This window comes from Anser brachyrhynchus (assembly GCF_964034855.1).
Source record: "Anser brachyrhynchus genome assembly, chromosome: 4".
Taxonomy (NCBI): domain Eukaryota; kingdom Metazoa; phylum Chordata; class Aves; order Anseriformes; family Anatidae; genus Anser; species Anser brachyrhynchus.
The window spans coordinates 16108246-16123298 of record NC_137698.1 but is presented as its reverse complement, the minus strand read 5'-3'; the positions used below and the strand labels follow the sequence as shown (position 1 = coordinate 16123298).

Genomic DNA, 15053 nt, shown 5'->3' with positions numbered 1-15053 from the left:
GCAGTTAAGTTCCTGACACCCTACAGGGAAGGAGAGCTGTATCTCCCGTTTATAAAGGAGATGAGTGAGGAGTAATGCCACATAAAAATATCTATCGGAAAGAGGAACTGAACCCAATTCCCCAGGGAAAACATCAGCATACTGGCAGAATTTCCCATCCCGCCAAGACAGAGAGAGGATGGCTCTTGCTGCCTCCATTCTCCTCTTGCAACTCCACCTCAAAACAGCAGTAATCTTAAAAGGCCTGGTAAACAGCAGACTCAGAAGTAACCCTGAGAAGAGTTAACTGGCTCTTTTCAGCCCGGAAAGATGTATTTTTTTAACCAATATTTCTGATTTTAATTAGCTTAGGCATTGTTTAATAGAAAACAAATGTTATGGCGTATTTATGCAGCTATAACCTCCCCGAGAATGCTTTACATACATGTTCTGAAGGCTGATGCCATCTCGCCTCTAATGCCGAAGTCAAAGCAAGCAGAAAGCTGAAGAAAGGGGTTTTGAAAGAAATTGTTCTATATTCACTGATGCAGCCAATGTTTGGGCCAGGCGCATACATGTGACTACCCTTTGTCCAACTGCATTTGTGCAAGGGAGAGAGGCTGCCTTTCGCTACGAACAGGAAGACCTGTGCATATAAAAGACCAAACGATACTGCCCGTGCAGTTTCTCTTCTTCATTATTCTTTTGACTGAGATACTCCATTCATCCAGCCACAAGGGAGAAACAATACCATAGGATTCGGATGACCCATACAAGCCCATTCATTAAAACACGTGAAGTAGTTACAGCGACCACTTCACCCCAACGTCTGTTTTACAGCAGTAAATCCAGGCAAACTCCACTTGTAACAGGAGGATTACGTTAGCTTTCATTAGCCTTTCCTGACCCTATCTCTCTTCCAAAGGAAACCTTGGATCAAGCAGTAAAAGCATGGACAAGTTTTTGAGAAATTGTTTTATATTCCAGGGTAATTATCTCAGCTGAGAAAAGTAAATATTTAACCCAGCTAAGGATATGTATACATCAACGCATATCCATGTCACGCAACTTACAAATCCCTTACAAACCAACCATATTTATAGTCAGCTCTTGAAATCAAAGCCAAGCAACTGGAGCTTCTCAAAATAAAGATGACAAAACGTGTTTATTCTCACTGCTCCCCCAGCAGCTGCGCTGTGAAGCTGTCATCCTACAGTCCCGTGCACCTGGACGGATAACCAAAACCTTGTGCAAGTCCAGGTGTTTGCCCCATCGACTAAAGGTCAGCCTAGACACAGTCCCAGGTACAGAAGAGAGGCGCAGATCAGTCAGAGAACACATGCTTGCTTGTTTGCATTTCCATACTATCGTGATCTGATCCAGCTCCAACTTAATCCTCAGGAAATTCCAAAAGAAGGGGACTCACACCCTAAAATGCACTTCGTCCAGCACTGGCAGAGATTTCCCAGCTTTTCCAGTGTCACTTTCTGACAAATCAAACCCCAGCCTGATTACTGCCTGAAGAAGGCAAAGTAATCCAAATGCACTTGGTGAAAGAGGCAGCTAATGCAGAGTGGCAGTGGCTAGAAATTGTTGTGTTTCTAAAACAGGCTCAGGCGAGGGGTCAGCCTTTAATGTCGTATACAGGCTAACACGTTATGGTGGCCGGCATCTTTTTTTTTCAAGGCATTTTCCCACTGTCCCCATCAGAAGCCTAGATCTTTTTTTCAAAAATCGTATCTAGATCTTCTCCACATTTACCATGTTTCACTGTGGGAAATTTCCTAAAAGCCTGGCAGCCCTAAGCTGTAGCTAATTAAATCCTAGACAGTAAGCCCGTTGCCAGTGATTTCAAAATTACATTCTGTGCATCTCTTAGCTGTCTGCCCTGTGTTTCATATTGACCTTTCCTAATGATATAGGGACTGCAAACATTTTGATGAATGAAGATAAAACTCCTCTAATGAAAACAGTGATGCTTGACATAGTTAAAAACTTGACAGTTTGACCCAACACACGGACAAATTTTAAAGCCTTTACTTAGCTGGGAACTTGCTGTGCAGATCTCAGAAATGCTGTATAAATGACACATCAGGGCTTTGGCTGATGGCACCCATGTGCATCACCTGAGGACCTGTCTCATCACGTAAGACTCCACTGAAGGCTCATTTTTATGTGTGTTTAAAAGATGAACTGTAAAAGAGCCCCTGCCCAAAGACTTTATGCAACAGAGCCTCGGCAACACCTGGCAAACAGGAGACGGGACCAGGGGCAGAGTGGAAAGCTGTGGAGGAGTTCACAACTGAACATACAACAGCGCGAGTCACAAGACCACCCTGCCAGCCCTTTACCAGTGCTAATGCCAGCTTTGGCCTCCCCAGCTGTCAGTCTTACAACTTCCATGTGCACCAAACCTCCCTTTCTCCTGTTCCCCAGTCATCATCGCTGAGCAAAAACTAACCCCAGCGCAGAGCAGCTCTTTGGAAACATGCTCCTACATTGCTGAAGAGCGGGGAGGGAGCCAATGCCTGTTCTAACTAAATTTCATTCACAAAACTTGGATTATTTGATGCAATTTTTTGGCGTGCTGTCAAATACGACACAAAATTACATTAGTGTCATAAGAGGAAAGGATTAGTCCAAAGAGTTCTTTGAAGAACTGTGTTGGCACTTGGCATTTTGTAAAAATGCCAGCAGCTTCCCCTCTCTCTAGGAACAGCCCATTTTCTCCTGGTCAATGAGGGAAATCACTGCTCAGTGAGGGTCTGAGCCAAAGCCTTTTTGAGTCTGTGGGAATCTTTCCACCAATTTCCACAGGCTCCAACCGGCCCTGAGCCTCAGATGTCAGTCGTACTGACATCTTCCTCCCACACTTCGATACTTCCCTATGGTCATTTATCAGGTAGAGTGAAAGAGTGAAAGTCTGTTTTGTTTTGTTTTTTGTTTGTTTGTTTTTACATTTTTTAAAGAAAGTCTTAGTTATAGCAATTGGCTGCTGAAAGAAAAATCACTTTATAGCTATGGCATGGGTATAAGTGTTAGAAGATGGCTGAGTTTAATTCCTAATCTTGCCACAGAGGTCTTAAAATGAGTTAACTGGGACCACATTTGTCTGAGAACACATCACTGGCCATGCCATGGTAGAACAGAGGCCCACATATCCCAGCATCTTCTCCCTGACAGTGCCCAAAAGCAGACACATCACGAAGAGAGAGGAGCAGAACAAATATAAAAGTGTGCTCGATGTCCTGCCAGCCCCGGGAGGCAGCCCCTGCCATGGGACTGGTGTTTGCAGGGGGTGTATTCCTGGTGAATACACCTCGTGGGTGAGCTCTGCACCCGCTCAGTGCCTGAATTAGCCATCTTCCTCTGACGCCCTGGTCTCAGTGCCATGCTGTGTTTCTCCTCCCAGCATCTCTCCCACAGCTCATTGTTCAGACAAGGGGGCACGGGAACAGGGTTGTGCCAAGAGAATAAGCTGAAAAACCCAAGTCCTGGGGGGGATCTGCAGAGAAGTCTGAAAACGAACACACAGATTACAGTTATAGCCATGGATAAGCTTAATCCTTTCTTTTTGTACAGTTTTTAGCACAAAAGGAAAACGAGGATAGTGTTTTCTGTCACTACTCCTCCTTTACACGACTTGCATATTTAGCCTGAAGGCACTGTGAGATGGGAACAGATTGCAGGCACTGTTTGGGGCAGACCCAAACTACCACAGTTACTGAAAGCAGAACATAACTGTCTTGAATACTGATCTTTGCTATGTCTTTATCTCTGTGTTTAGTGTTTACTTACACCTCACTATAAAACTGCCCCAGAAAGTGAGAAATGCAGACAAATGTCTTCCACTCTACATAGAACATGCAATGAGAAGTGGGTAGGCATGCACCTGTGGTACAGCTGGAATCAGGAGCAGCAGCAGCCAGGTACTTTATTTGCCAAATCTGTCTCAGCAGTGACGGCCAGCACCGAGCCCCCAGCACCAGCTCCCCACTCAAGTTATCACTGATTCACGTGAGCAGAGGATTCACTCATGGGTTGCTGCCAAGGACAAGGCTGATGGAGGGCTCCTACCTCAGCAGTCTCGGAGGTGCTATGCCTGTGTGCCATCAGGTCCCACGCTGAGCCTCAGGAGCACAAGATTTTATGGCAACTACATGCTTCAGAAACTGAATGTGCTTCATCTTTGATACAATACTATATATGCTACCTACATAATACTTGAACAGACTTCCTACAGTAGCTTGTATCTGTGTGATAGGACATTTGCTAAAAACACGTTTCACATCTTGGAGGTGTGCAGCACGTTTTGCTGAAGACCATGGATATTTGAGATTTTTGCTTCATGCAGTCTCACTAGCTCTGCAGATGCAAGTATCATCATCGGAGCCCCTCACATCCCAGGTCAGTCAGAGCCTACCAACACCTGAGGAGAGCTCTACAGGACTTGAGCATGTCAGCGTGTACTGAGTACGGGCCTACAACACAATTTCTGCAGAGAAATTTTTCCACTAACAAATTTTAATAGAGCTTTGCATTCATTAACCAAGACCAATGCTAGATCCACAAGTTTAGAGAATCACAGGGCCAAATACTGACCTGAGGTAACTCATCTGAACGCCACTCAAGCCAACGGTTTACGCCCACTGAGAGCGCAGACCAAACTGCCCGTGGCAAGCTGACTTCACGACACACTGATGTCTCAACAAGAACAACTTCACGTTTTCACCTCTGCCCTCCCTGCACCAGGCAATAGCGAACACCACAGCAACTCGAAGGAATGGCTTGTAGGAGGCCCTAGTTCAAACAGCACTTGTGCTCGAAAGGGTGTTAGAAAGGAGAGCTGTTGTCCCTGTGGCTGCTGTTGCCTTCAGCATGATATTCGCAGAGCAGCTACATTTGCCATCATGCCTCACTGATCTAATTGCTGCTGTTATGAACACGTTGAATGTAAAACTATGTAAACAGTGTGACGCTCTGACAGCCATTCTTGCTTACTGACCTGTGGAAAAGTCTATTTTTGGCAGCTGCTGTAGGCCACTGTGGTCATTGTAAAGCAGACAAGGCAGTGCACGCATTTTGAGCCTTACCTTCAGCCAACATAAGTGTGCACGGCAGAGTTAGATTGAACTGAAACAGCTGAAAAGGTCTGGGACTTTTTAAATTGCACCCAACTTGCTTAGGTACTCAAGTTGGAGAGGAAGCAACAGAAGAAACCAAACTGGAAAAAAAAAACAAACACCTTCCACAATTAAACTGAGCATTATTTCTATGGCTTGTAGCTTTAGCTTTCAAACCCTCAGTCTCCTCCGGCTGGTTAAAGATCAACTGAGTATCAAAAACTATCTAAGGCGGTTTGCTGAGGACAGTACGCAAGATTCCTCCTATGAAATGAAACAAACTGGTCTCTTCAGTTCCTCATAGTGATTCACACTGACTGTTGCCAATCTGGCAAGCCATGAGCAAAAAGATCTCCCCAGCATCAACCTGTGGATTCCTCAGGCTCGACGGAGCTGGTTCTGCTCACACCTGCAGTCAGAGTCATTTGTCACCAGCAGTGATATAAATATACTGAAGACTATCATGGGAAATACTTGTGGAGAGCTTAGCTTCTTGGCTCACTCCTGTAGTCTGTCAGCAGTGGAGGGACAGTTCCTTCTTCCCTGTAGCACGCTGCTATCTTGTCTCTTTGCCCAGTGATAATTTTTAAGGCTGTTCCCCTCACTCATTGTTTATCCATGGCAGTTTGATCTGGCTAGCAGGACTGAGTGCTCAAAACAGCAATATTCTTTTTGTCTGATTGCTTGGGTCTGAAACGTATCAGAAGGAAATGGATGTGCTTTGTCTTGAGCCAGCAGGCAGAAATGTCCTGAAAAGCCCTCGTATTAAGAAGTGGGGAAGGGGAAGGAGAAGCAGGTGATTTTGCTGTGCAGTTCTAAACATCTTAAGAATCACACCTCAGAAAAAGGACTAGAATAGACCACCAAGCTGAATCCACCTTGCCAGCAGCAAGCACACAAATTACTTATTATAGCAGCAGGGTATGTGAGGCAGGAAACTGTAACTCGGTGTAGCAGGGAGTGGAAAGTGCACCTAAGGCGCACTCACTAAGGCTCTGTAACTCTCTGACATGCAAAGCACTTCACTCTGGCTTATTCAGGCTTCAGCACAATAAACGTGAAGCATCAGCAAGTTTCTCCAGGGCACAGCAGTTGCAGACCTGAGGTCTACAGGAATACACAAATACATACTTATCTGAGTCTGCTGTCCTGAACGAATGGGCAAAACAAGTACAGGGAAGAAGCAAGAAATGGGCATAAAGAAACAAATGGGCTTCGGGAATAGCCTCTTAGATGAGTTAATTTACAAGCAGCCCTGTTAGAGAAGCAAGGGAAAGCTGAACATGCTCACAAACTGCCATCGAGGGCTCCTGAGCTGACAATGATACACAGAAAATGCAACTAGAGAGCATCCTTAAAAAAACATTCACCAGACATCTCCCAAATAAGGATCATCTCACGGATTAAGCACAGTATTTACTTAACACTAGGGTTCAATTTCTGCTTCTGTGGAGATCTTCTGTGTCATATCAAGCAAATCATTCAATCATTCTCTGCCTCAGCTTCTCATCTGCAAATGGACCGATTATACTTTATCTGGCTGCTAAAGGTTGTTAACGGTCCAGAAGAGGAATTGCCATTTAGTAGGAGTTTGCCAAGAGGCAGCACAAAAGGCTCCTTTCCAGCTCCACGGAAGAGATGTAGCAAAGCTGAAATGCAGTTATTCTGACCGCTAAGTCTAAGTCTCCTGCAGTATGTGGCAGCTCTCACACACGCCAATGCAAACCCACCCAGTCTGTTGATCTTTACATTGCAACATCATATGCTAACAACTTGAAGATATTTACAAAAGGATGTCTTGGGTGGCCTAATCAACGTGGCTTTGCCACATCCCTGTCCCATGACTGCAACGTAACTGCTTTTGGTACCATCTGCACAGGAAAGAAATTCAACTGGCAGTTAAGAGTATAGGTTTACTTACTTTCTATAGTGGTGAAGGGTAGATTTTAGTAACCCTTTTCACTGCCATTTTTTCAGTCACATATTGATACATTTACACTACTCCCTTCAGTGCTGATCAATTTACTTTTGGTTCGGAAAGAATCAGCTCACCGCATCTTTCAACAGCTTGGGATCACTGTGGTCTTGTCTGCTCTGGGTTTCCAGACACTTACTCTGATCTCACTGACACAGATGTTACAGAGGCAAACACTGTGTTTAACGACAGTTTACTTCTCTGCAAGACTGTAAAACATCTTTCTCTGACAATTCGTCTCTTGTGCTGGGGAAGCACGGGGTGGCACTAACGTCTGGAAAAGGCTGTAATTTTTATGTTGAAGCAATGGACTAGATACCTCTCTTTCAAAACCAGATCTAGAGCCTATGAAGTGTTTGTAATGGGTAAGGTGCTTCTTCTTCTGAATTATTCTTCACAGATTTGAATTAAAAAGATGTTAGCAAAGCCAAACTTTCCTAAGTTGTCATGGTTCCAAGTCTACATTAAGCTTATAAGCAAGGAAGTAGAAAGCTCATAAATTCACAACTTCATGTGTGTCTCCTTCTGCAAGTTCCTCCCCAGCATCAGCAGGATGTTTGCACAGAAGTGAAAGGCAGACTAAGGCCCTCATGCCCTAGCTACTCTGGTACTGCTCATTTGTTCATAACCATTCATTTACATTAAGTATCGCTGTGAGCTAAGTCATTTTTCTCATTTCCATTTATTCTCCTCTTTCATCTCAGACTGAATTTTCTCTGGTTTTCTCTTCACATTCCCATTGTTGCAAATGTTACCACTCTTTTCTTTCACTAAAGTGTCCAATAACAAAACGGTGACTACAGATGCTGATGGGTAAGTACCAAGCTTTGCAGATGACATTCCAAGGAAAATAACAGGTTATTGCATCAAACTGTCGGCAGACGCAGCAAGGTTTTGTAACATTAATTTTTGTTTAATAACATGTAAAGGTGCACACTACTGCAATAGGCACTAAAAGCTTACCTTCGTCCTAGAATAAAAACTGAGATTAAACAGCAATCTGCGTATGCTATGCAGGCTACACAAATATATGGAGTGGTTCAAATGTACTCTGTATGCCCTTGATGTTCTTCCTACAAAACATCTGAATAAAAAATCCAAGCTTTCTGTCTGTTGTGATGTCTCATGTCTTCATCACACTGCTACAGACTGCTCCTGAGGTTTTTAATATGAGAAACAAAAAATCAAACCTTCAAAAACATGCTGACCTTGAATATGCTTTGGAGAGAACCAAAAAGACAGACAACAAGCAGACTTTGCTATTGTTTGTGTATGACTTTCAAGGGGTAAAGTCCGTGTCAGTATGCGTTTGTGTCACTCCCTAAGCAAGAGTACTCATGAATACTGAAATCACATACTAAAAATTCACGTCACAGATGACCGTTCAGAGAGTGTTAGGACTGCTGGTATTTGCAGTAAGCAAACCTAACCCACTTGAGTTAAATTGTCACGAGCAACTTACAAAAAACAGTATCTTATGCACTCCAAACATAATTTATTTTCAGACAATGTAGTACTGCAAAACATTTTCTTTTTGCCCACATAACAAAAAACAATCCCAGATGAGGTTGTTGAAGCACATTAGTGCTTCCTTTACCAGTCCTAATGGCTAAACACATTAGGTCTGGTGTAAAGATAACCTGCACATATTTGGTGCTGGAGCTTTATCTCAAGTCTGGCTTGCAAACCTTTGTTTGTTCGCATTTTATCACATAGATAGCAGCCTGCCCAGCAGCATCCCGCTACGTGAGATGAAGGCATCATGTGGCTGATACTCTGTAATGATTTGCTTTCCTTAATTTCTTTTGCATCTAGCTACATTTCATTTAATATTGTTGGAAGCTTTTATTAAATGTAGAAGCTCACTTTCCTCTCGCTGCTTTCCTATTTCCCACCATTCTCCTCTGGGATCTTTCTTTTATCCCTTCTCTTGCACTGGAGACAAAATCTTTGTCTTTTACCTTGTCAACAGCTGGCCAAAGAGCAGACACCTGCCACCTTTGGGGACTGGGAGAATTCCGACAACTTCTAACTGACTACCCACAAAGCAGTCAGACCTCACATTTTTTTCTTTTGCTACTTTCTCAGCCCATGCCAGCACTGCAGGGGCAGCTGGGACTGTGTTGAATCACCTGAACTGAAGGATGGGCTCTTAGCTCTTAATTGTAATTTTTCAGTTTTAAGTTTATGGATTTACTGAGCTTTAAATGTGCATGAAGCGTTTGAAGAACCTTGGCAAGAGGATATTATGTGAATGTAATACCTCTAAAAGTAAGCGTGATATAGTATTCCAAAAAAGGAAAACATCAAATACCCCTGCAAATTCCTTTTAAAAGGAGAAGAAAAGCTGAAAAGGCCTTAGGAACTTAAAAATTATGGAGAGAGAAACCATTAAGCTACACTGTGAAGTATAATTTTGAAACATATAAAACACTGGTGGCTGATTCTTAATCTTTTCTGAGGTCAATCACTTCCTCCTTCAATAATTGATCACCTTCGATAAGAGTAATGTGACCAATGTCCATTAGGATTGCCTACATGAACTAGGTGTCTCGTGATTCCTACTGCATGTGAAAAAACAGTCATGGAAGTGAAGAAGTGGCTCATTTTCTCTTTTAGCTTGAGAGACCTCTAAACTTTGTAAGAAATGTCTTCCACTGATTCAGGCATTTCCCAAGGAAATATTAGGAACAGTTGAATTTTGGCCTCGCTATGACACTGCTAACCTTGAGTACGTCACTTCTGCTGTTAAACACATACATATGCATACATAGATATCAATGTTTTTATATACATGTACATGTGTGCATACGTTTATGTGTGTGCATACATACCCAGAGTATTTATCACTCCTGCTCTCCTGACAGAGTATTTATCACTCCCCGGGACTCCAAGGTCTGCAAACTTGATTTTTCTTGTCTCCTTTTCTCATTACTTTTATTTTTTTCCTCTTAAGTAGACAGTATAAATCCAAGAAAAAAAAATCACTTTAGACCAAACAGAACCAGTAACTTCACTATTTCACATTAGCAAAACTAAATTGAGATGTGACAGAAGGGTTCTCTATTCAGTTTTACGAAGTTAGCTTGAAGTGAACATTTTGTTCAGTCAGTACTGATTACAATTTACATGGGTCTTAAGCAAAAGCCATTTGTTTTTGGAAAACACTCAAGTTGCAATCAACTGCATTTGCAAATATCCTCCCAGTGGATACAAATGATCTACCAGTTCGGTATTTGAAGATCCAGATTTTGTCATAAGGCCATTGTCAGTACCTGAAGACACTTCATGTAAACAACACAATACAGCCAGCAGAGCATGAAATATACTCCAGAAAACAGAAGGGTGTCTGAGCCCTTCATGCCTGCCCTATTCAGACATTACCCCTCGGATGTTAGCCAGTTGTTCCAACTTAGTGACTCATGCTGACACCTTTTGTTTGGCTAATGACAGCTCCTCAGCTATGCTGATCTTGACCCAGATTCCTCTCTGGCTGAGCATGGAAATTCAGGACAGAGCACTCCATAAAGTGATACCAGCTATCACCTAACTGGCACAGAAAAAAACTGTTCGGACATGCCAGCACTGGAAAACATACAGGATGCATCTCTATTAAGGTCTTAAGTAAGACCAAAATTTTAGATCCAAATGTCTGTGATTCAAAGTGGGCATAAAGTTCTGTGGCTTGACCCTAACACAAACATTTATTCTTCATGCCTCCAAAGGGTATTGGCAGATTTTGTTTTGCCGAGTTAAGCTCAGCACACCACCAGACCCAGCATGCAGGCATTGCTACTCATTACCATTTTACAAGGCCTTTGACAGCCAGGGAAATGGACATGTGAGGAGAGATCACTCATTCAGTGATAACACAGAGGTTGCTGCTAAAAAGATGCAGGTGAGGTGACTGCTCTTCCCCCTAGATCACACCCTGAGTGCAATACTGATCAGGCTGCTCTCTGTCAGCATGGGGACTCTATCACTTACCTGAAGAACATTAAACAGCTCCAAATCCTGCTGAGGCCAGTGGAAATCTTTGTGCTGTCACAGCGACAGTGATAATACAGAGCAAATGAGGCAGGAGCTATATACAGAATTGCCACCCTTTCAAAGGGAGCCCCAGGCACTTTAAAGGATGAAGGGGGACTGCCTGTAAATCTGAACAGGATTCCTGGATTGCCATGTGGCAGGATAGCAGTGGAAGACATCTGGATAAGTAGTTCACATACTTGGATGCAACAGTGACAAAGGAGTCATAGAAATGTTTGCAGAAAGGAACAAACGTTCGCCCTCGGGCTCATGCCTGTGTGCTTAAAACAAGGCTACTGCCAAGATCAGGCCATAGGCATTCAGCTGGAGTTGTGAGGGGGGGTGGTTGTGGTACCCCGCAGGGCAGGAGGAAGGGAGTGTTGTGTCTTGCCTACCTGCGGACGACTAGCTTCAGTTTCTTGTAGGACCCTTTCACCAGGGAGATGGCCTCTCTTCTGGAGCTGCTCAGTTCCACCTCATTGATGTTCACCACCTCGTCACCAGCCTGCAGCTTGGAAGGCAGGGAGTCTGCTTTACCTCCCTCTTCGATCTGCACAGGAAAGAGAGAAAGCGATGGTGAGGCACGCCTGTCAGTTTGGCTGTCACATGCAGAGCTCAGCGTGCACTTCTGTCCAAGAGGCAAGGTCTACCAGCCCCAAACTCAGCTCTCAGACTAAGAAACGTTGCCTCCCTTTGCCAGCCAGCTTTCTCAAAGGACAATGCTTGCCTCCCCTGTATTGTGTGTATGGAAGATGGGGATCAGCAGCCAAACAAATTTTGCCAAGAAACATTGTTTTGAATAAGCCAGAAAATTTTTTGGTATTTGGAAGCAGTAATTGCCAGCAAAACGGTTATGGAACATCTCCTGATAAGAGCACCCCGGCACGAGCCCAAGGGCCAAGCCTGGATTAGAAGACTTTTGATGTGATTTTCAGGTTCAGGCTCCTCTGCATGATCTAACTGCCTGGTTAACAACAGCTTGCTGCTTACAGGCCAGCAACAGAGCAGATGCACACAGGTGTATGCAGTTAGTAACATGCAGCAGCTCTGCAGGGTTTTTCAGCTAGGGATTTCAAAGAACAGTATAAAAGGAAGTAGAAAATTATTTTAATTTTATGAGAAGGTAAGTAGCTTGCCCAAGGCTATGCAGTGGCAAATCCAGAAGGAGAATCCTAGGGCACTTTCCTCTCGGTTTTGTATAGTCCACTGCGTACATTGTGTAGTCTTCAATGCCCATTGATTCTCCATCAGTGTGCCAGCAGCAATGCACCAAGTCTGCACAGAAGTGAGAGACAGAGCAGAGGAGAAGGAAACAGGGCCCAGAATCTCGGACTCACGGCCTTGTGCAAAGCGAGAGGTGCATACCAGCATAGCGATACTGAATATTAGCAGAGGGCAAGGTTACATACGTATTAACACACTGAATCCTGAGCTTCTGGAGAATGAAATGCAACCAAAATAGCTTTTATTGCAAAACTTGACACCACAGAATCTGATATTCAAAGCACCCGGCAGTCTACGTTCAACAGAAGCTGTAACTGGTGTTAGCAATTGTCCCGTGGCCCACAATTAATTACAACATCTTATGGCACCCTGGAAGTATAACCTCTTTTGTCAGTCCTTCACCTTCCCAGACATCACACCAAAACAAAAACTGGATTCAGACTCCGATCTAGTGAGCAGAACTAGTATTTGCAGGGGTGCCACTTTCTGAGAAGTGAAACTGCACACAGACTTCTACAAGTTACTTTTACTTCAAGCCATGTCGAGTAAGGTGTAATTGAGCCACAACTCAAACATGAAACTCAGCACATGCAGACACATTACCCGGACTTCTTACTAGTACATTAGTTTCAGTGTAAATGGTGATTTCTCACAGGCAAAGCCAGTCTGTTCTTCTGAACAACAGTACTCCAGCTCGTGTATTTTGTAACACTTAAAATCTGATTTCCACAAACATTAGCTAATCAGTTCTCCTACCTCCCTACACAGGTAGGTAAAAATCATTGGTATTCATCCTACCAGGAAGTCCTTCCACTGATGAATGATTTTTTTCTTTTCTTTGTGAGAATGGATAAAACCACAGGAATGAGACTTCATATAAAGAGTCTTGTATCACAATTACCAGGAAGGGCGAGAGATGAAACATTAGACCTTGCTGCCAGCATAAATAAATAACAAACTAAAAAATGCAGTGCAGTATTGCTCCAGTTTGTTGCTGCTGTAAAGAAACACAGGTGGGTAGCGTTTAAACTAAGTATAACAGACTGGGACAATACAGGTTAGATTAACCTGCAATACAGGAAACAGAAAGGAGTTAGTTTTTTGTCCTTTTTTTTTGTTATGTTAGATCACATACAATAGAAAAAAGGCGTTCTTGGACCAGTACAAATTTGTACTTGTACCTTGTAACAAATATCATCTACTTCAAAGGCTGAGACACTCATCAGAAGCATTTGTATTAACTTCTGCCTTGAGGAACTTTGGCCTTAAAAAACCGCCAGTCCAAAAATCATGATCTGTGCTTTATTCTCTACCAAGTCCCAATTTTATTTTTTTATTCTAGTTTTTGAACTCCACAGGATCACTGTTTTAGGGTTCTCTTTGGAACCATGGGGGCTAGATTTTTGTTTTCCTCTCTTTTTATAGTGAAAATGGGTATTTGGATTCTTCCATAATTACCATTATAAATAACCTGAAATCAAAGGCCTTAACGAAACACTAAAATCCACAATACTCCTGGTAAGGTTGCTAACATTATGAACAGCTCTAAAATAAATCTGTCTTTGATAACTGACGTGTTCCAGCTTATGCTTATGCCAGGGGCTCTTAAACTGCAGTTTGCAAGGCCATGTAGCCAGCCACAGCAGTATATTAAAGAATGTCTTCAAGGAGAGTTTGCTAGCCTGAGTACAGTCATCTGCAAGTAATGCTGAGGTTCAGAATGATCTGCTTTCCTCCTGTATAACTATCTACAAACAAGACCTAAAACACGACACACTTTTTGTGACTAGACGCTTTTGATGGTAGCATCAAAACTAAATTACCTGTGTACCTAGACAGAATATAAGTGGAGATATGGATTGATTTTTTCATTTGATTGCATAGCTATCTCATCTCTTAATAATGTTAGCCTCCTCTCTTGCTTAGGCACAGTTGTCTCATTTAATCAGCTGGGATTCCCTGGATGCAAGTTCCCTAGAGGTCCTGGAGGAAAATACTCACAACAGCCCTGTGACCTGGCAATACCACTCAGAGAGTCAAAAGGGTCAAAAAGACTCCAGGGTTTCCAGCAGAAGTCCAGAAACAAGACACTGTCTCCCAAAGCAAAGTTCAGATGCTCCATGTTCTAACCTGGTCACTTCCTCTCTCTCTGAATGCCTCTGAAAATATTTGTGTATAAGGAGTGGTAATAATTCAAGGAAAGAACTGAATAACTCAAACAAAACACGCTGCACTATAAACACAAAGCTCTGTCTCTAGTCAGTGTAACAATTATCAACAAAAGCAAACAAACCTCAATGCACATGTAACCTATTTAAACGATCACCTGCTTCACTGGCCAAGTCAAGGATGGGACCCTGCGGGTCTGTGATGCACTGAGCAGCTGAGGACCACATGACAGAGTATGCTTGCTAAGCTTTGTGTGCCAAACCAGACAGATAAATCTGCAGGCAGGCCACTTGTGCGTGTGGCTACCCTCTCTGAACAACGTCTTGTTCTGTGGACCAGGTCCCAAGTGAGAGGAAAAGAGAAGTCTTCAGCTGTCCCCTAAACCTCAAGTGGCTCTAAGTGCCATCAGTCAGCAATGGCAGAGCTAGCAGCACACTCTATTGTTTTCAGTGTGTAAGTTGCATTGGAGTAGTTTGAACAGCCACAGTATTGTCAAAATCACCCTCAGCCAAAAATCACCCTTGTGCCAAAAATGTGATCCCTGTGAGCTACAT

General features: G+C 43.2%; 1 protein-coding gene across 5 annotated transcripts in view; it reads right to left on the bottom strand.

Annotated features, from left to right (window-relative positions):
- The window catches only part of SHROOM3 (shroom family member 3), a 159967-nt gene that overhangs the window by 100468 nt on the left and 44446 nt on the right, over positions 1–15053 (bottom strand). For all 5 annotated transcript variants that reach the window (XM_080589194.1, XM_080589195.1, XM_080589196.1 and 2 more), the window contains one exon: positions 11502–11656. In XM_080589194.1, the coding sequence (XP_080445320.1) occupies positions 11502–11656 (155 nt within the window). The remainder of the gene's footprint in view (positions 1–11501; positions 11657–15053) is intronic.